This window comes from Callionymus lyra, chromosome 1 (assembly GCF_982586985.1).
Source record: "Callionymus lyra chromosome 1, fCalLyr1.hap1.1, whole genome shotgun sequence".
Taxonomy (NCBI): domain Eukaryota; kingdom Metazoa; phylum Chordata; class Actinopteri; order Syngnathiformes; family Callionymidae; genus Callionymus; species Callionymus lyra.
In genome coordinates, this window is record NC_141818.1 from 30,881,673 (window position 1) to 30,902,871 (window position 21,199).

The 21,199-nt window shown below is 39.3% G+C and overlaps 1 protein-coding gene across 1 annotated transcript in view; it reads right to left on the bottom strand.

The window, feature by feature from the left end:
* Positions 1–8,768: 8,768 nt before the first annotated feature.
* Positions 8,769–21,199, bottom strand: part of sorcs3a (sortilin related VPS10 domain containing receptor 3a) — a 98,995-nt gene continuing 86,564 nt past the window's right edge. The window contains exons 16-27 of the mRNA XM_087801272.1: positions 21,009–21,142; positions 19,771–19,884; positions 18,398–18,569; positions 17,660–17,846; positions 17,176–17,309; positions 16,196–16,319; positions 15,918–16,030; positions 13,541–13,672; positions 13,376–13,475; positions 13,105–13,210; positions 10,570–10,718; positions 8,769–10,411 (exon numbers count right to left, since the gene is read on the bottom strand). Of these exons, the coding sequence (XP_087657398.1) occupies positions 10,353–10,411; positions 10,570–10,718; positions 13,105–13,210; positions 13,376–13,475; positions 13,541–13,672; positions 15,918–16,030; positions 16,196–16,319; positions 17,176–17,309; positions 17,660–17,846; positions 18,398–18,569; positions 19,771–19,884; positions 21,009–21,142 (1,524 nt within the window). The 3' untranslated portion in view covers positions 8,769–10,352. The remainder of the gene's footprint in view (positions 10,412–10,569; positions 10,719–13,104; positions 13,211–13,375; positions 13,476–13,540; positions 13,673–15,917; positions 16,031–16,195; positions 16,320–17,175; positions 17,310–17,659; positions 17,847–18,397; positions 18,570–19,770; positions 19,885–21,008; positions 21,143–21,199) is intronic.

Genomic DNA, 21,199 nt, shown 5'->3' on the forward strand with positions numbered 1-21,199 from the left:
AAGCGGACAAAAGTACGTGAGAGAATTTATTTGAGCTCAGGTTTCATGTGGTGATCAATGGTAGCTAGGGCTGCAACAGAGAGGTCATCTATCACGAGCTACTGAGCTAATTATTGCTGTAGTAGCATAAAAACAAAAGAATCTTCCTTTTGTTTTTGGCTGGAGCTCTGGGTGAATAATTGGATTTTAATTCAGTGCTCAGGTGATTTCTTAAGGTTTATTGATATGTTACTGATTCCTTGGCACTTTGCACACCCCTAACTTCACACACAGCAGTACTAGAAAAGCAAGAAAGAAATGTAAGGTGGGTTTTACTTGAGGTAATGGGTCATTGATCTGGAGGAGGAGACGTGTGGCCAGGAAGTTGAAAAGGCCAGACTCAAAAAGTTTGGACTCATGAACAGAAATGAAGATGAAACAGAAGAAGCAGCTATAATAAGGAGAGAAAGACGTTTTGTAAACAGGACATAAAGGAATAGGAGAGACCGTGGAGGATTTACAAATATGTTTAGAGGAAATCTAGCTAGGCAGGTGAAATTGCAAATAAGAATTAAGGAGCCCCAGAGGTGACGTGCATTTGGTTTTTAAAAGTCAAGTGATACTTGTTTGTTGTGATATTTGTTTCTCATGACGGTCACTTGCGATACTTAAGCTTAAAAGGACCAGTGATTTTTTCAAGTTCTTTTTTAGTGACTTCTAAAGAGAAGTTCACAGCTTGTGTCTCAAATAGCACACTTCTGTGGCCAACAAGTGCACTGCTTTACAGTACACTGTAAGACATTACATTTACTTCCGCACAAATTCCGACAGGGTAGTACTGTCTCAAATCAAACACTTCCCTTTACACACTTACAGGAAATGACTCGGCAGCTTCTTCTTCTACTTCTTTTGGCTGTTGGAACTCTATTATGTTATTATTGTTATTGTTGTTTCGTTGCTTTGTGGAAAAATTAGTGTTTTTTCGAAGACATTTATGCCTGTATCTGTGTCATCACTGACGTATTTTCCGTTTAGCGTCATCTATGTCACTAAGATGGCGGCCATTGAGGGTGGGAAGTGTCCATCGATCCACACTTAATTTTCTGGCCATTTGAGTGCGCCAGTTGAGAGCTCAGTGCTCTACATTTTCGCACATTGCTCGATGTAGACACGCTCAAAATATTAATTGCAGAAGTGCGCGATTTAGGACACAGCCGTGGTTACAGGTGGATGTATGGAAAATGTTCTTCAAGTTCTCCGGTTTCTTTCCCCAGTCCAAAAACAAACCGACATTGAGTAAGTACTTACTCAAGATTGTCCATAAGGGAGAGTCCCTGACCTGTTCAACAACAACAACTACAATAATATTATAATAATTAAACGAACAGAAGCAATATCTGAACGAAAAACAACCAGAAAAGTTAAACTTCATTCAAGTTCACTTGTCGACTCAAACTAACTTTTCCCTCAGGGGGTACAATAAGAACTAAAAGACAGCAGTGATAAATGAAGGAATAAATGATCAAGGCTTCTATTTTGGTGAGCAACTTAATGCCTCCTGCCTACACTGTTCCTATTCTAAACAATATATCCTCCTGTCACAGTGAAATTTAACATCTATTAGTCATCTGCAGTCACCCATGTGCTGCTGCTAGATGTTTTTTAATACATTTATCTCCAGCGAGCGAGTCAAAGCTGGCATAGGGATAGATATCATGAAGGGAAATTATCAGCTGCCATCATCTCTCTGAGGGCATTATATATGTGGCATTTATCTGGGAAAGCCAACCACAAACCTTACTTTCATATATTCTCATGTGACAGCCGGCAGAGTGATAAATCTCTTCTCGGACCATTTTAGACGAGCTAGCTATAACTTTGAGAAGCAACAACCCAGAATGAATTATTCATGCTCTGACAAAATAGTGCACCAATTACCCAGCACATTTATAGCACGCTTGTACTCTGTATCGCTCGCAGTTAAATGTAAACTGGAGACTTGAGAGATGGATGTTAGATCAAAGTTCGTTTTCAGAAGCTGGAGATAGTGTGCTGTCATGAATTTCCGTTTCGCCATGCTATCCCTTCAGAGTCTTCTCGGTGCCGCATCAACATCAGCAATAGATAAGTTCTCTTAGATTGTCATATACTGCCGTGGTTTATACAGGCGACAACAATGAGAGTTAACCTTTGTAGTGATCATCGAAACTCAGGTCATTTACTGATGATACTTGGTGACCAGACCTTCTAGGTATTGTTTCAATCATGGGACTTCATCATAGAGCTGGCCAAGAGCTAAGATATGCAGGACCAGGGGCCAAAGGAAAATTGTCGGTGTTGAAAATCATTGGTGTTCCAGAAGATGTGGACAGTTAACCTTTATAGCTAGTTCTACTACCAGAGTACTAAAGTGGTTGGGATGAGAGTTCAGGCACAGGGAAAAAAGTCTAGGAGTTATTGCTACAACTGTAAGAAGCAGCTTTTGGCAAAGTGGAAAGAGTCTACTTAAAGGAACATTGAGCCACCAGTGTGGACGGACGGATGGATGGGTGAAGGGATGGATGGATGGTTGAATCGATAGATGAATAAATGGAGGGATGGATGGATAGAAAGACAGACAGACAGACGGATGGATGGATGGATGGATGAATGGATGGATGGATGGATAGATGGATAGATGGATAGATGGATAGATGGATAGATGGATAGATGGATAGATGGATAGATGGATAGATGGATAGATGGATAGATGGATAGATGGATAGATGGATAGATGGATAGATGGATAGATGGTTGATTGGATAGATGGATAAATATTACTTACTTACTTACTTATGGATGGATTATTAAATGGATAAATGGAGGGATTGATAGATGGTTGGATGGACAGACAGACGGACAGACGGACAGACGGACAGACGGACAGACGGACAGACGGACAGACGGACGGATGGATGGACGAACGGACGGACTGACGGACGGATAGAAGGATAGATAGATGATTGATTGGATGGATGGATAAATGAAGGGGTTGGATGGATGGATTGATAAATGGATATATGGTTGGATGGACAGATGGACGGACAGACAGATATGATACTACAATGCTGTCCAGCCATATAGATTTTTCCAACTTCCTATGAAGAAAGTACTGATGAAACCTTCATCCAAGGACATTTAATACTTGTAAAAAAGTTTGATTAAGAAGAGAAATGTCAATACAGCAGCGACACTGAAAAGAATCATTCAAAAGTCAGTGTGGATTATGATTAATTTAAGTGATGATGAATGTAGAATATTATAGTGATTCCTGAAACCTGGAAGGATTCAATGATCAGGTTATTTCACTTTGATTTTTCGAAAAACACATGATGGGATGATCGTTTGTGATCATATTACAAGGTGATGGGGCTAATGCAGCTTCACAAAACATCACATCTCACTTTTTAGATCCACTAGATGGCGCTCTTGGTTGTATCATAAAAATCCAGGGGGCGCTGCGACGGTCTGGGTGGTCCTGCGTGCAGACTTTTGTGTTTGTTGTTGGCTGAGCTGAATTGTGTTGATCACACTTGCATGGTCTAAGTGAAGATATCAGCAGAATATGAAAATGACTGCGGTTATGTCGTTCTCATGCAGTCATTAAGGAAACAAACAAAAGGAGGGTCATGAATATGTATGCCTCCACATCTAGATTGAATTGGCTGGCTGCCCGGCGATTTGCTACAAAGCCACTTTCTGCGGTTTGTGAGGATGTTGCTGCTTCTATTGTCACGGAGACACAAATGAAGGGGTTTACAATCCTCTCTAGATTTGCGCACTATTAATGTCGTACTTGAATAATTTGAAATGTATATCACCACATAAAGCGATGGAATGTGTATTGAATATCGGCAAACACAAGAAAGTCCTTTTGTAAAGTCTCCCACAAAAACGTACGCCATTGGAATGAAAATGTGATCTAGCTCGATTCATTAGGAAAAAGAAAAAAAATCCAACCATTCAACTTCTCCTAAAGTTAACTTTCGAAACTAGCAAAGACTGAAGATAAATGCTCATATTTAGCTACAAGCTAATGCTAACTTTATCAGCGTTAATATCATTCATATCAAGTATGAGACTAACTGAACTCTGTGACCCAGACACGTGACTTTCAAATGTTTGGACAGCATGTGCTCTGTGCTAAACGTTGACCACTTTGTGTGATCACACAATGGAACCGTCTCTGCTCAGCCACTAATCGGGAGGTTTTGAGATTTATGGATGCTGAGAGAACTCTCTCTAGAGAGAGCTTGACAGAGCAAAAGATAAGGTTGAGGTTGAAAAGAACATCTGGCTTTAACTGACTTTCGGAGTTGGGTGTGGTACGGAAACACCTTATATGGCCAAAGTAACATCAGCCAACAAATCATCTGAGAATGGGGGGCCATCGAGGTGTATGGAAGGAGGATGAGTTTGAAGGTTTGGGGCCATTTTCCTGAACTATCTGGTTGATGTACTGGCATTTAATGGAGACTGGACCGAGCATTCGAACTTTGATATTTCTGAATAATCTGCATTTTTGTTACGTTTTGTGTCTTGAAAATCAAAGTCTTGTATGACCGTTTTTGCACAATTAAATTTGTCTTGAATTACAGTTTTACTTTGACTTTCCTTGGATCAAACAAATGCGCAGAACTGATTGCTTTAGCTGAGAAGTTCAACGTGGTCCATAAAATCCATTTCCGTCCTTCTGTCGGAAACATCTTGCTCTTTATCTTCCCTGTGGCACTAAGTAACTCTTGTACCATTCGACACATCATCACAAGGGGCCTCTATAACTTCAAGTCAGCAACAGAATCCATAGTTACTTTTCCTTTATCAGTTGGAATTGCTGGCCCTGACCAAACATCTGTCATTGCTCGTCTGTTTCCTTCAACTGAGAAAAATCTCTAAACTCAGGAAAATGGTGTCAGAACACAATCTGGAGCTTGTAATCCATGCGTTTGTGTCTTCTCGTTTAGACTATTGTAACAGTCTGTTTTCATGTCTAAACAAGAAGGAGCTGTCTCACCTGCAGTTGATACATAACTCTGCAGCGAGAATTCTGACCCACTCTAGTAGAAGAACTCACATTTCTCCGATCCTTAAAACTCTTCACTGGCTTCCAGTTTCTTTCACGATAAAATTCTGGTTCTTACTTTCAGAGCTATTCATGGTCAGACTCCTCCTTAAATCACTGATCTGATAAAGCCTTACACCCCAGCTCGGGCTCTGAGGTCTGTGGATCGGAATCTACTGCTGGTTCCTGAACACGGTTCAGGACCAGAGGAGAGAAATCCTTCCAGTCTGTTGCTCTTAATCTCGCTCTCTCTGTGTTTGATGAAACATCAAAAGCCCAGTAACTATACATTCTCCTGAAGTTCAACCTTCCTTCCTTAACTCTGCCATGTCCACTGAGTACTTTCCTAACAGGCTTAACAAGGAGTCAACCTTTTCCTACTCTTGATCCATCTAAAGGTTAGGACTTCTTACCGGGCTCTCAGCTCCCCATCCCAGTCACCAACTGTATACCCACTTTCTCTTACAACACAAAACTCAATTTAAAGAAGGCCTCTCAACAGAATTTGGCCTTTTTGTCAGATTAATCTGGCTAACTCTGCATGTTTGTGTGAACAACAGGAAGTGTGTGAAACGTGCTCAGGCGTGTGGTTGCTTTAGAATGTTATTCTTTTCTTGTTGCTAGTGCAAAGATCAAACCCCTTTCAGCTAAATAATGCTGATGGAGACCGTGTCTTTAATGACCACTTTATTTTGTATCATTATAATGTTTCCCTTTATTCTGTTTTTCATAGAAACTGCTGAAGAACGGCCAGTGGATGTGAGAACTGGCTTCTTCAGTACCGGCTGGCACTGGCATGTAGTCACAATAACAATGTGGAGCCAAAACAATGCTTGGCGGACGGTACCGACGTGCAAATGGTTTGGAATTCTGTCGCTGACATGAAAAAAATAAAAACAAAACAGACTGATAAAGAATGCCCAAACAATTTACTTTATCTTTTTTGGTTGTTGTTGCTTAAATCACTGTTGCAATGCAGCTGAAAGGCCCTGAAAACCAAAAATATTTGACACATTTGTGAGAAAACATCTACAGCAATGACCAAAAATAGCATTTACAGTTTTTCTAGGATCTAATAAAATGTAATTACATTTTTTTCCCTCACTAGAAGGACTTCATCATACTTTTTCTTAGCTCTTCAAACAATTAGCACATAATCAGTCTTTTATGCCCATACTATTCAAAACGTTCTATCATACTGTAAAACGTATACTTTACCTCCAGTAATATAGAGTCCGGAAGGAATGTTTTCATTCGGCTATAAACTCAGATTAGAGTGGTACATGTGAACACAGCTGGTGTGCCAACAAAACGGTCCCATTAGCATAGATCAAGATGTTGCATTAATCATATGGATATTTCGTTTCAATAATTCATGCGTTCGCGGATGCCGAGTTGTGCATGTGTGTTACACTTCCTCTGGCTATGATCAGCACTTGAAGGGCCGGAAGTTAGACAATCTGCTTGTCCAATTAAAACACAAATTATTATTCAATTGTATTTATTAAAATATTTAAGTTTGTTTGTGCTGATTTCATCAGAAATAAAGAGGCAACAGTACCATTGAGGCCTCCCGGAGGCGACAGAGAGGTTTTCTTCAGTTGCACGATAAAACACATTGTGATTTATGTGTAAATCATATCATTGTGTTACCTCCGAACCTAATTATCCAACAAAGATGGTAGAAATAGCATCCGTTACTCAACTGTCGTAAGTGGTGTCAATGGAAGGCGCTTACTTCCTGGCTTGTTTTGGCTCAGAGCACTGAGATTACATAATATATTGTTGGGGTTTTGTTCTGGTGACCTCTCCCCGGCATCGATACGTGGTGGTATTAAAGAAAGACACAGACACAGGAATGAGTTTAAGAGAAAATTCTCGTTGAAATATGCAAAAGTCAGAGATACAACTTACTTGATCATGGACTCTTGGCAAGGCAGAGATCTATCGCAGAGACGTCTTCGAGTGCCAAGCGCTAAGTTCTAAGGAAATGGCGGATCTTTTATAGTATGAATATTAAGGTAAATGCCTCTAGTCATTCGTGCATGTATGATTGGTCACTAACTCTAATCACTTTTATTTTAAGATGGCCGTCTCATGTTTTGGTTGTGGAATTTTACCGCAATTGGTATCTTCTAGAGAGAATCTGTTTATCAGTTCACTTACGCAGATGTCTGTCCTTGTCCTTGTTGGAACCAGACTTGCTGGCATCATCTACAGATTGTTTTGTATCTCAGCGCTAGTGTCGACTTGACTTGACCTGACAAATAGCTGAGCAAGTGGATTCTAAAGAGAGTCAATGATTATTTAATATGAATTAAATATAAAAGATTATCAGTTAATCAAGTGATTATTTGAAATGTTTGTTAAATCTAGATGATCGATTACAGTAAAGTTGTCATATCATTATAATAATACATAAATAATAAATAAACCCACTCTAGTCGAAAGGGGTTGGTGGATCTGTAACCCTAACCCTAACCCTAACCCTAACCCTAACCCTAACCCTAACCCTAACCCTAACCCTAACCCTTACACTAACCCCTAACCCTAACCCTAACCCTAACCCTAACCCTAACCCTAACCCTAACCCTAACCCTAACCTGAACCCTAACCCGAACCCTAACCCTATCGTCTTTTAGCTGTTTTCATCAGGCACTACTATTAAGATCTTTTTATTCAATATTTTGTGTTGTTTCAGTCTTTTTTGGAGAATTTATCCAAAGTTTAACCTTTTTTTTGTTACTTTCTATGTTTCTGTTTACAAGTTTGAAGAAAAGAAACACAAATGATAACCAAACCTTTCATATGTCATGAATGACTGTTCAAAGATGTCAAATATGTTACCCGCATATTGTAACTTCTTTAAGTAAAAAGAGAGAAGAAGCGCTAATATGATGAAACACGGTCATGGAACAAAGCGCCGGCAGATCTATAGTCAGAATGACACGACGACTGCTGACAGGCTCCATATGGGTCTTCAGAGCTGGTAAATTGAAAATGAAAGCACAGATGCCGTCGCAACACAAGGGGGATCACGAATCAACAAAAGGGTCTTAATGCTGTCAGGAAGCAGCAACAGTTTCCAGATGCTTGTCTAGCTCGGCTCTGTTGCTATATTATTATTTTCACGACGCATGCTGGTCAACAGCATGACCCCGGACCACTCAGTGTGAAGTTTATTTCACGATAAAATCATTTGAAAGTTGAAATCCTGTCCATGAAGTTATCAAACCGCCAGCGTCAGTATCCTCTCTACTTATCTTTTAATGGCTTCTTTAATGGAGGAGACTAATCCAAATATCTAAATTATTCTCAAGATACAGCAATCTTATTGATCTTTTTCTTTTTTTCATTCCCATCAGTTCTTCCCGCTGCTGTACAAAATATCTAATTGGCCTTCCCGACCTGCTCTTCAGAATTCTCTTAGGCTCATAATGTTGAAGTGAATTAATTATTTCAAGAAGTTTCTTTGATACAATCTTCTGATGAAAGGGGTTTGATTTCATTGTTCTGCCACGTATTCTCAAACCACTGAAAAAAAAACACATGAAGGAAAAATGTATTGATGTACAAAAATACATTTATTTGAAACCATTTCAAAATGACATTTTCTTGACGATAGAAATATCAAAAGAAAGTGGAAACGGAAAGTCACACATGACGCATGCTCTGTAGAACACTACAATGCTGCAATATAAGAACGGTCATATCAGGTAAGAGATCCCAGAAAAGAACATTTCCAGTCACCAAATGATGGAACACCGTGGGAACAATTGAAGAAAGGCTTTTTTTCATCAACAAGTCCTGGTTTTTGATATAACACCAGTTTTACATTCTTTAGAAATTCAGGAGAAAAAAAAAGACACAAATTAAACTCAACGAGGCACATCCTCATTTTCCATATCTGTAATACTATCTTGATAGTCGACAAAATACCTTCCAAACAGAGTCAGTCGAATAAATAAATAAATAAAAACATCTTCACTTGAGTCTCGGGTGAGGTTTGAGGTAGTGGTGGCCTGTTGGAGCTTCACGAAACATCATTTTCTGACGTGACTAGAGGGCGCTCTTCGCTTTGAAAACAAGGGGAAATATCTTTAAAATTGTAGATTTTTACAGGAAACAGCGCCATCTAGTGAAATGGTTCTTTGTGAAGCTTCATCAGATCATCACTTGTTGGAGGTCCACATTGTGTGAGCTGCAAAAAAAACCCCAGTAAAAACTCCTGCCGTATGGGGGGGCGCTAAAGTTCTCCCTGAAAAACAGTTTTGGGATTTCCCTTGAGGTTGGTGGAGTAACAGAGGGAACGTTTTGGAACTATCTGAAAACAAAAAGATATTTCTGTGTTGTTTATTGTAACATGAATTTATTGATAGTAAGGTGCATTTATTTTTAATATAAACGTACCATCAAGTACCAGCATTATCTATGACGTATTCTCATCCATAACATTATTGACTCATATTTAAGCGACACATTAGTTAAAACTCATCGTGGACTCAAAATATTGTGTATTGTGTGTTTTTATAATCTATAGTTTCTCTTTTGGTTACAATCAAACGTCAACAATTATTGATCTATATTTCGTACCTTTATTTCTCTCTCAATTCAAATTCATCATGATGTTCATTTAAACGGAAATGATAGATATTCCAAATGTCATGAAGACTATTGTTAGAAATGTTTTTTAAAAAAGAGCATAAGTTGCACTTTGGCAATAGAGTTCAAACTGCAGCATTAAATAAACCTAATCTTGTTCATATGTACTCTTGTTTATGAAATGGCTGAGCTCTTCAGGTAAATGGTTTAAAAAAGCACTATTTACAACAGTGGCTACAGCACACAGACGTCCTCCTTAAGAAACATGCACAAGTCAAAACAACTTCGGCCGCAAAGACACGATAGTAGAAAGAAAGAAGAAGCGTCGGCCGGACCTTCAGCATGTACAAAGAAGTGATATTTACACGGAGGAAACCTGATGAGAATATCATACACTTGGCTCATATGCCCAGTAGACGACTCAGACATAAAGTTGTATTATGTATCTATAAGCAAAATACTTAAAAGCAAACTCCTCAGATATTTCTATGTCACTCTGCAAGAACACCATGAAGCTTAATTATCGACACGACTAGGATGTCCGGTGATCCAGAGATCTGGCAGAGCAGACGGTTCCGGCCTGGATGAATGAAACATCCATGCGGCGTCTGTACAAGTGTCTTAGAAAACTATTCACATTATCAGAAGTTGGTGCCTTCGGCTCGGCTCTTCACACGCTTGTACAGTTTGGAATCTCTCTCGTGCTCTCGCAGCAGTTCCCGACTCCCCCTGTAACGAAAGACGGAAACGCTGAGTGCCTCGGAACTTTATTCAACTCCTGATGCCACAATCGTGTGATCCTTGTTAGTTTTTCAGCTTGTGTTTGTGTTTCAAATACATTTGTTGTGAGATGAGAACAGGAAGACTTCAACTACACCGAGACTTACTCTTGGCTCTGGCATCGATGTCCTTCTCCATGAGCTCGGTCGGCGTCGAGAACTCACTCAGTGTGATTTTCGGAGTGCTGTTGGAGCCGATCATCTCTTGCTCCTTTTCCTGGTTAACCTCAGCATAGATGTTGATCCACGGAATTTTCCTATGAAACAACAGAGAAGGTTTAATAGTCCTGAAGTGTACGAAGCCTCGACTTTTATGTTCCATGTAAAGATAAGTTGAAATTCGGAATTAGGGCTGTATATTTGCTAGAATATGGCGATACAATATGTATATATATATGTATATACAGTATATATATATATTATGATATATTGTGATACTGTAGGAACACAATACATCCTTTCTTCAACATTTTTTCTATATTTTACGACAAAGAAATTAGCAAATCTTACTCTAATTTAATGTGAAAGTGCTTCTCAAAATATTAACAAAAAAGTAAACTTATAATAACAATTAATAATGAAGCGCATTAACAGTCTTAAACAACCTGTAGCAACATGTAATATCCAGTATCTAGAACCAGTGTTTAATTCCTTAACTTTGAACTTTGTTTTAAAGCCAAAACGAGTCCAAACATCAGCTTTAAAAGCTGCTGGACTCTGGTGTTTCCTTTATTTTACACACATCGCTGCCATTTCGCAGTTACTTTGGCTCGGAGGAAATGACGAATGTCACCAACTAGTGGCCGGAGGTTTTATTGCAGCACACAAATGAATAAACACTGTAAATATATTAACTTGTGAACACACACTATTGAAGTATAAACGATAAAGTAACTTAAATTACATTCATTTTAATATATGGAATTAAAATAAAATGTTATATCAAAGTTAAACATTAATTTTTTTAATATCGACACAGTACTATTGAATATCGATATAGTATCTGGAACAAAAATATCGTGATGTATCAATATTTTCTTACACCCCTAGTCGGCATGATTTTATTATGCTTTCTTGTTCCTGTCAAACGTAATGGAAATAAACAATGAAAAATTCCAGTCTATTTTAAATTGGGCAGCTCTCGGTGCGAAGCCCCCGTTCTGACCCACCAGAATATGTGTTTCTTCAGGGAAGCTACATCGTATCTGACGTATGACTCATGTCACGCTTTCAGTTTTGTTTCATTTGGAAACTTCCACTTGATCTTTTCCCCCACCCTTGCCGTGGACATGACGCCGTCCACATCTGTGGAAAAATGGGCGTCCAGTCCCTCGAAAAAAGACGATGATGCCTTGTGAAGCCTCGTCAGCAATGTTCCCTCTAATGTGAGCAAACACATCATCTTCCTGAGCCTCTGTGAGCAACATCAGACGTACTGTCATCAGACCACTATTAACTCGGGATAATTATTGATTCATATCTTAAAATAGTCATTTTTGCCTTTTAATTATACGCGTCCGAGCTACAATATTAAGATTTAATGATCAATTTCTCTAAATTCCACATTCAAATGACATGATATCTTGTGGGATCGTCCACATCTTCAAGAAGAGATCAGTGTCAGTCTGTGATTGTTATCCATGGAAAGTATTGATTTATCACAATCTTAAATTTTCCATTTAAATGATCTGAATCTTATCAACTGGATGATAATTGGAAAATTAAATTGATGAATATTTTGATGAATAAAATAATGAATTAGAAACAATGAATAAATTCATGAATTACACATTTAAACAGTACAGCCCAGATAATGAAGGATTCTCAGGCAGGCGAAGCGTATCTGACGCTTTTAATTTGAAAGACGGAAGTTTATTTCCTACGTCTAAATGACGTTTGGGGAATTTACCGTAGCTTAGAGGGAAAATTGCTCATCGGCTGTGTCAGTTTCAATTCCAGTTTGGATCGTTTTGTTGACAATACATATTCTTATATATGTGAATTTTTATATATCTTTTGCTTGTTTGTGTGGATATGTTGACCTCTGTCTGACCCCCACAAGCAAGATTATCTGAGCAGATGAGATGAATGTTGGTAAAAACAAAATTTAATAATTCATTCATGAATTAATTACATCAGCGCTGCTATCGATTCCACCGCTGAATTCCAGTTTATGCCAAGTATTATTCACCAGTGAACGAAAATGTACCCATAAATAATAACTTCTTTTGTCAATAAAAGTGTTCGTGTAATGGAGGGGTCCACAAACTTTTTGCCGTGAGGGCCACGTCATTTAAAAAAAAAAAAAAAGGATAACCATCTGTGGGTTCTTCACAGAATTTTTTTTAGGGTAATAAGGTAATAACTAATACTGCTCATGAAGGAAATAATAATAACACAAGAACCCTTTGTAGAAAGCCATAAAATATTGATATCTTCCAAACAAGACTTTCTTAGGGGGCAAGAAAATGTAGATAGGTGTAGAATAGAACAAAAAAAAGAGTTTTATTTAGCTAAAGTCTTGTCAAACACTGTAAGTGAAGCTCCTCGTATAAAGCGACGACGCTTCTATTTCCCGTGTGTGACCGTGACCAAATATCAGGTCATTTTCCACGAGGATCAGGGCGCCGGCATGTGACAAACCTCTTGAATTTGTAGACCAGGAACACGGCGAGCCCCAGGCACACAACAGCTAAGAGCATCAGCATGGCAGAGCTGCTGTTCCTCTGACTCGAGTCCACCAGAGGAGCTGGAAGCAGGAGAGAAGGTCAGTCCACAACTTACTCATTATGATGGAAACGAGGTCGCAGTGATAAAATGTCTTCAAGAAGTGTATTTGCAGGAGCAGATTTATGAACACCTCCGAACAACGGTGGATTCTCCTCCAACCTTGATGAATCCATCAGTGACTTACCGAGTGTAAGTTGTGTGTTGTACACAATGACACGCACTGCGGGCTTCAGCTCAAACTCCACCAGGTTCTGATTCAACGCGTTGACGATAATGTTTGACACCTGAAAGAAGGGAAGAGTCGTTACACAACCAAACAAACACACATACAAACATATATTCAAATGACCTGCTCTAGCTCCTCCTCCTGCTTCTTGCTGCTCTCTGATTGGTTCTTCTGCGGTAGGAGGAAAAGCTCGGCTGCTGTCGGGACGCCAGGTAACACAGCGACGAGAAGCTGCTCAGGTGGGAAATCAATAACCTGGAGAAGTATAAAGGCATGTGGAGATCCAGCGTCAGGAGAGTTGGACCGGACTTCACATCTCACTCAGATCTACAAGGAATTATTTAAAGATGAAGCTCCGCCGAGATCTAAGCTCACATCGTTGAACCCCAAACCTTCGATAACATTGAAGTTTAGATCAGAGCAATTTTTTTTTTTATAGCCAAGGACTGTAGAGCTGAGCGAGCCTTCTAATGGCAATACTACTACTACAGTGTACACATAGTTTAAATGAAAAGGGTCACGAAATTAAGTTTGAAATATTTTATTGTCCCTTTAACATGTTTGCATGGACTTAAAAGGCTACTAGCATCATTTTTTTTCGAGGAATTGTGACAGATTCCGAAAAAGGACGAGCAACCTGCTATGGGCAAGAAGACGGCCAAAAAAATCTGAGAACTTGTTGCTTTTAACCCTTTTGTTATCTTGGGCTACAGGGTCACCTTGACCCAGGGTTAAAAGGCTGACTAAATATCCCCCTAATAGGTAAAAATGTATAAAGAACTGAAAAGATCAGTCATTGTGGTGTTCCTTTGTGTCTAGTCATTCTGGTTACACCGTGTTTTACGCACCAAGCCAATGAATGGCCTGTTTTCGAACTTTTTCACATATAAAACGCACCGGATATTAAGGTACATCAAGCAAAACAAAAAAGAAAGTCAGTCAAACTTTGTTATCTTTCTAACCTCATTCCATTCTAAAATACTGTAAAACTTTTTAGTACAGCTAAATCAAACGTTAGCATATTTGAAATAACCACCAAAATTGTTATGACACCTAAAATACAACCCAATACACTCATTTATTCTGTTCATTCCTCGTCCACAAATCCCCCAAATTTGTCATCTTCAGTGTCTCTCTTTAGTTCATCCAGCCGGAATGATGACTAGCATGTTCGTGTTCATGTTGTTATAGTAACAGTTTGTATAGCGAGAACTGCGAGGTCAGCGTTGAGCCGAGTTGTGTGTGTTTTGATGGTGATCCGTGAACTCTGTGAGTCGTTAAATAATAGCCAAAGGACTCATTAAAACTCATTCTTGAGTCTTTCACAAAGTGACAGCGAAGATTAAAGTAGATATTACTCCGCAACACTCCCGACTACGCTAGACGAAAGTCGTACTAAAACAATTTGCTGAGCCCTTTGTGCGGCGTGTACTACACAAAAACGCTTCCAGGTCAGTGAGTATAACCCAAATTAAATCACTCCGGATTAGAATGAATATATTAATAATTTATTACAAATATGTGAATAACAACAAAATGCACTTGAACTAGTGGGGGAAAAAAATGTTTGAAAAGAGGTTAGCATTAGCTTACTAAGTCCAACCCCTTCTCCAGCTAGTACCTAGTACTATAGGTTATCTGACTTTTTGGAAGGTGCACTGTTGTTTTTATTTAGAAAATGAATAGTTATAGTCCAGAAAATATGTTAATTGTAATGTAAACTGCTTACAGCAGCAAGAAGTAAGATTAAAAAATCCCGCCAGTATTTCTGTCATGTGTTGTCATGTATGTGCACTCTTGTCTCACTTTCCAATGTACCTTAAAAAACTACGTAAAAACCCTCCTTTGTATCTCAGTGACTTTCGTGACGTCCATAAATACTTTTGTATTTTTTGTCTAGTTTATATTCAGTACAGCTAACCATTTTTTCTTCGATTTATCAGTTGTGGCTGCTCTTTGTGTTGATCTTTTTGATAAAACAAAGTAGTTCATTCGTTCATCTTTTTTCCTGCCTTCTGCATTTGGGTTTCCTGGCCGAGTCCTGACAGTGGTCAAGTTATAGTCGAAATGTTCTTATGTTTGATTTCCCTCGTTCATCAGGACTTGTCTAAGGCTGCTCTGACCTTGTTTGTCATGGTGTTCTCGTTCTCCTTCAGTTGTTCGATGTTTTGATTCCTTTTGCTAAACATCCTTTTCATCCATGTGGTTGTATCATCTATTTCCAACTAATAGCTCCTTTTATATTCATCCCTCCTGCATTTATGCACATGTTGTTTTGTTTGCTTCGTTCTAGTGCTTTAATGTCTGTGTACTTTCACTCCTCTAATAGATAAGAGAGGAGGGTAAGAGCGCCTCTCTTTTTTGTGCTTGTCACTCAGTGCTTCTTGTAGTCTTTTCACTCCAACCAAGAGTTCCGGTTAGACCACGATACTTTTGTCCGCATTTTCCGGTGTGATGATGTGAAATGTTGGCTAAATAGGCTGATATAAGAAACACTGACTTGGAGAAGAGCTTTCTTTATGACTCCACTGACGTCCTCTCTCCACTCAGGGATGTCGGGGTTGAACTCGTCCAGGTTTGGAGAGAAGGATAAAAGCAGGGATTTAAAGAATTCTGTGAGGGAGAGACGAGAACGTTGTGATTCATCTCAGTCCCGTAGCATTGATATCAAAGCAAACGATGGCAAGACCATAGAATATGTAAAACCACCACAAAGAAACACGGGCAACGGCTGGATGACAACGTCAAGGGAGCGGAGCATTAAGAAACGGTACTGACCTTTGACTGCAATGGTTTTGGTGTCTTGGAGGATTGTGTTTGCTGCAGCAACTTGGACCGTGACGGTGTGCATCCCCTCAATAGAGAATGTGTTTGAGATACTCCCATCCAAAGTGACAATTGGCTACAAAAAAGTAAGAAAATAGAAGTTAATTTTACCATTTTGATTGTGTTTGGGGTGTTGTTACACTAACTGCATGAGCATTAGCGTCCCTTCAGGGTCCACTTCAGGTCAGGGCATTTTCAACCATTTAATTTGGTTGAATTGCTTCCATACCTTTGGGAACCAGAGTTTTAGGAAACAGAGAAGTTCCGTTGACTTAGTATTCAGTCCCTGACTGGTGTCGGAGTCTAGAGCACACACATTTAAAAACAGAATTCTGGGGAGCTACGAAAGCGGAAAGGGTCTTAAGTTTGGTAACCACATGATGACTGATCACTGCTTTCACAGATGCTGTGGTGCTGTTGGTCCGTTTTTGTTTTAATATAAAATGCTAGTTCCTCCAAATCTCGGCCCGTGAGAGCGAGAGAGGGAGGAGTCAAGTAGGTTGGGGTCTTGTTCACCAGTGATGGAAAATGCTGCATGAGATTGACGATGAGGAGGAAAGAGCTGAGCCAAAAACTCTCTTTTTACCGCTCTGTCTATATCTATGTTCCTCCTCTGGGGTCACAATCTTTCTGAACCCGAAGAATAAGATTGCAGATACAAACGGCGGAAATTAGTTTTCTCTACAGCATGTCTGGTCTCTCCCTCAGCGATAAAAATTAATAGCACAGTATTTCAGGAGACACTCAAAGTAGAACCACTGCTGCTCAACATGAAGAGAAGCCGTTTCAGGAAGTCTCCGGCCTGTTTTTCAAGTATGCCCATCTGAGAGAATAATCAGTGTGTATCAAAGTGTCAACATCTTCACAACAAAGAACAGGACTCATCCAACTGGTTGGTATTTCTCTTTACAAATGGAATATTGAATATTTACTTCAGTGCTGTTTCCAAGCCACCAGAAGTAGGTGACGGTCCGGGAATGGCTGGGTAAAACGAGTGCCGTGATATTGACCTCCCGGTTCCTTATGACCATGAAGGGAGAAAGAAGTTGCACGTTCTCGACCGGACCTAAAAGGTAGACACAAAGATTAGAAATCAGTAGGGATTCAACTTTTTATGACCATATTTGTTCAGATTACCCTAGCTTTACTACGGTAAGGATATATACAATATCTACTTGCTCAAGGGCATTGATCAATAAGTATATATTTAAGGGAGTCTCTGTTGAAGGTCCTGGCTACTATTTATTACCGCATAATATGTTTGTAATAAAAGAAACCCTTCACAGCAGAACAGCTTCTTTCGTACATTGGCCCAAACAAAAAAAAATCAATAGAAGATGTGTCAGAACTTAAACGAATGAATGGCACCCGCGAGACACGAAGACGTGGAGAGAGAAAAGTCATTAAGATACTTACTGATAACGTGTAGGAACAGAATTGTGGAGTCGAAACCAAGTGTGTTCTCGGCCAGTGCCGCAACACGGAATATTCCTGCAGACTTGTAGACGTGTTTGATTCCCTCCTGAGTCCAACTCAGGTTGGAGTAGGACACAGCGGTTCCATCGCCAAAGTCGAGTTGGATGTTTGTCCGCAGAGAGTCGCCCTGAAACACACGTCAACAAGGCTTTATCTACATGTTCATGTATCGTATTTTCCACACTATTAGGCGCACCGGATTATAAGGTGCACCTTCAATGAATGGCCTCTTATAACTGTTTTCATAAATAGGTCGCACCGGATTATAAGGCGCATAGAATAAAAGATACAGTCAAACGTTTGACTGGGGTTGCGTTATGCATCCACTAGATAAAGCTGTGCTAAAGGTAATGTCAACAAAAAGGTCAAATAAAGCATTAAGCGTTCTGACAACTCCATTCATTCCCATCGTAACTATGTTCAAATGATGTTTAAAAAGCTTCAAGCAGCAGCACGCGAGACTGGTGTTGTGAGCAGACAAATGTTGAGCGAGCAGAAGTGAAGTTGAGCGCATGTATGACAGCTAGAGCGCACGTGTATGATATGTTGAACGCACATGTATGAGTGGTTGAGCGCGCAGCAGAGTGATTTTGAGTGTACAACAACCAAGACACACTCGCCCAAAACGGTGGCAGTAATATCACTCCATAAACGTAAATAAACGTTTGTGTTTCTCACCTCATCAAGGTGAACCAGGAAGGTGACATTGTTTCCCAGAGAGGCCGTCAGCTTCTCATCCTTGGTGGTCACTACAAGTCCTTTAGGTGGTCTGTTGGGACACTGTTGCTTCCTGGGCGTGTACATTTCCTTAACCCCTTTGGTGCAGTTGTTCAACACAACCTTACGGTACCTGTGGCGAGAACGTCTCGTCAGAAACAGGGATTTGTTCCTTTAATTCCGGAGTCAGTGCAGCGTGTTTTGATTGACAGATTTCGATATTTTCTCGAATATGTTTTTTAGGGGAGTCTTCCAAACACGTTTTCATCAACAGCAGAAGTGATGTAATTAGAAAAACCCGAGAGAAGAGACAGATGGTCGTCAATGATTGTAGAAGTGAAAAAACACATGAGCTGCAGGACATGATTTCACATCCCATTTTATATTCGCTTGGAATTTATGTCACGCTGCGCCTTTTTTATTAAAGTACCACGAGTGTGTCTGATGTCCTGCTATGCAATAACAGACTTGATGACAGTCGACAAACTAGCTGGGTCAAACACTTTGATGCACACAAAAAACCCCCACTGTGAATCGAAGTGCAATAAGTTTATTCCCCAGAGGAGCCTCACAGTGAAACAGTGTTTATGATGTTAATTTTAATGTAAAATAAAAATAAAAGTTGTTTTATAATCTTGTTACCAAGCAACAAAGAGGGAGAAATAAATGTTTTTCTTAATTCTGTTCTAGTGATTATTTCTGTATCTGTTTTACTTTTAAAAAAAAAAGCTTTTGTAAGAAGAGACACTGGACTGTGACTCTTGACAGATCAAGACACTTGTTTGGGTCACGTTAACTCAAAGTTTAAGCTAAGTATGTTATTGCCAACAAACCATTCCTGCTGATTTAGTGTCATGTTTCTATTTTTTTATAAAAGATAGATAGATAAACCTTAATGTAATAACTGCAACCTTAAAAACCGATCAGTTGTGTCAAAAGGTTGGGGACTCCCGGTCCAGGGTATTCAACTATAAGATAAGAGACTTCATTTTGCTTGACAAGCTTTATAAGAATCTGCTCTCCGTGGAGCTCTATTTCTAATGGGAAGATTTGAGTCAGATCAGATTGGTGAGTTTCATTTTGTATTTGAATTCCTTATTTTTTTCCCTAGAATCTGAAGCATTGATTGGAAAATGCTCGGCAAATTGACACCAAAGATTCCACATGAGCGTTGATTTCAACATTTGTCGTGTCACGAGAAACATTTTGACGTCTGGATAGATTTGAACAGAAAATGCAGGTGTGGATGTTATAATTACTAATCTGCACAATTAAAATTCAAAACAAAATGCAGAGGAAAGTGACCAGCCTTGAGTTTATCTGAAGGTCCTCACCCGGTGCTATTGAAGTAGTTCTGACCGTGGCTGCAGCTTCTGGACAGAGTGGTGGGGTTGAACCAGAACGCAGGTCTGCAGTTACCATCGCCACGGCGTTCATACCCATAATCACTGAAAAGACACAGAGACAATATGTTTTACGGCCAACTCTGCGACGTCTGCAGCTGGTATCACATCAGGTTTTACAAAATAAAGGAGCAATAAATATGCATGAAGTAAGATCAAACCCTAGAAGTCACACGATTTTACTCGACACGGTTTTGTAGAATATGAATAAAATTCAAATCTTAGTTAAATGTGTTATTTATCTGGTAAAAAAAAGTCCAGAAAAAGACAAAGGAAAGTAATTAGTAGACACGCTGTGCCTTTAAAAAGTCTGTTTGCATAACTGCTACGTTTCGGATTCTTGCTGTCATTACAAGATAAAAATTACAAGCATTAAGATTAGCATACAAATTGAAACAAGCTATTACATGCACACACACCCACACACACACAAACACATACACACAGTGCAGAAAAAGTAGGAGTTCCTAATATAAAGAAAAATTGTGTTAAACGATCCCAAACTTATCAAATGATTGGGGGTGGGGGGTGAGAGATTAAATTAATGAAACACATGGATGGCATTTTAATTTGCTTTAGCTATGGTAGCTTAAAATTGTCCTTCAGAACATTATGAGCTGAATATTCAGTCATTACTGGACAAGACTCCGAAAACACTTGACTCATTAAACAGCTCTGTGACTGAAGCAATTATCAGAGAAAGTCATGGAGCCTTTTCAAAGACAATTGAATGAAATCAGATTTACAAGCAGGGAAAGAAAATGATTTCACAAGTTCTTAAAAAGTATTTTAAGATACTTTCCAGTTCTTATTGTGAGCAAAACATGTTGATATTTGCACAATTGCATCTTTTTTTTCTTTTAGAGATATTTTTATTTTAAAAAACTTTATTTAATCCAAACTGTTTACATTTTAACATTTGATGGGATGATCTTTACTCCATAGCCATCTGAACGCATACCTAGTGGAGTCGGTTTCTCTGCCCGCACTCATGAAAACCCAGACATCAAATCAAGAGCAGGATAATAAAATCTTATCTGTCCCCAAATGCCCCCCCCTGGCCAATTTTAGAATTCCCCTAAACCAACTTCAACCTCTCCTGCTTTATTCTGCAGTGCCGTTCCACTAAAATAAGGAGGTAATTAGCCTTAGAATAAAATTCATCTTACCATTCGAAATCATGAGCTCGACAGATGCATGACTCGGCTGAGAGGATTCTGGAGTAGTCTTTTCCCAGCATGCAGTAGTTCCCTGGCCTTCGCTTCATGTAGATCTGTTTTTGTCCCATCACACACGGCTCCCCCTAGAGGCATGAAAGTAAAGGTTGTTATTTTATTTGAGGGTGAAAAAATTCAGGGCG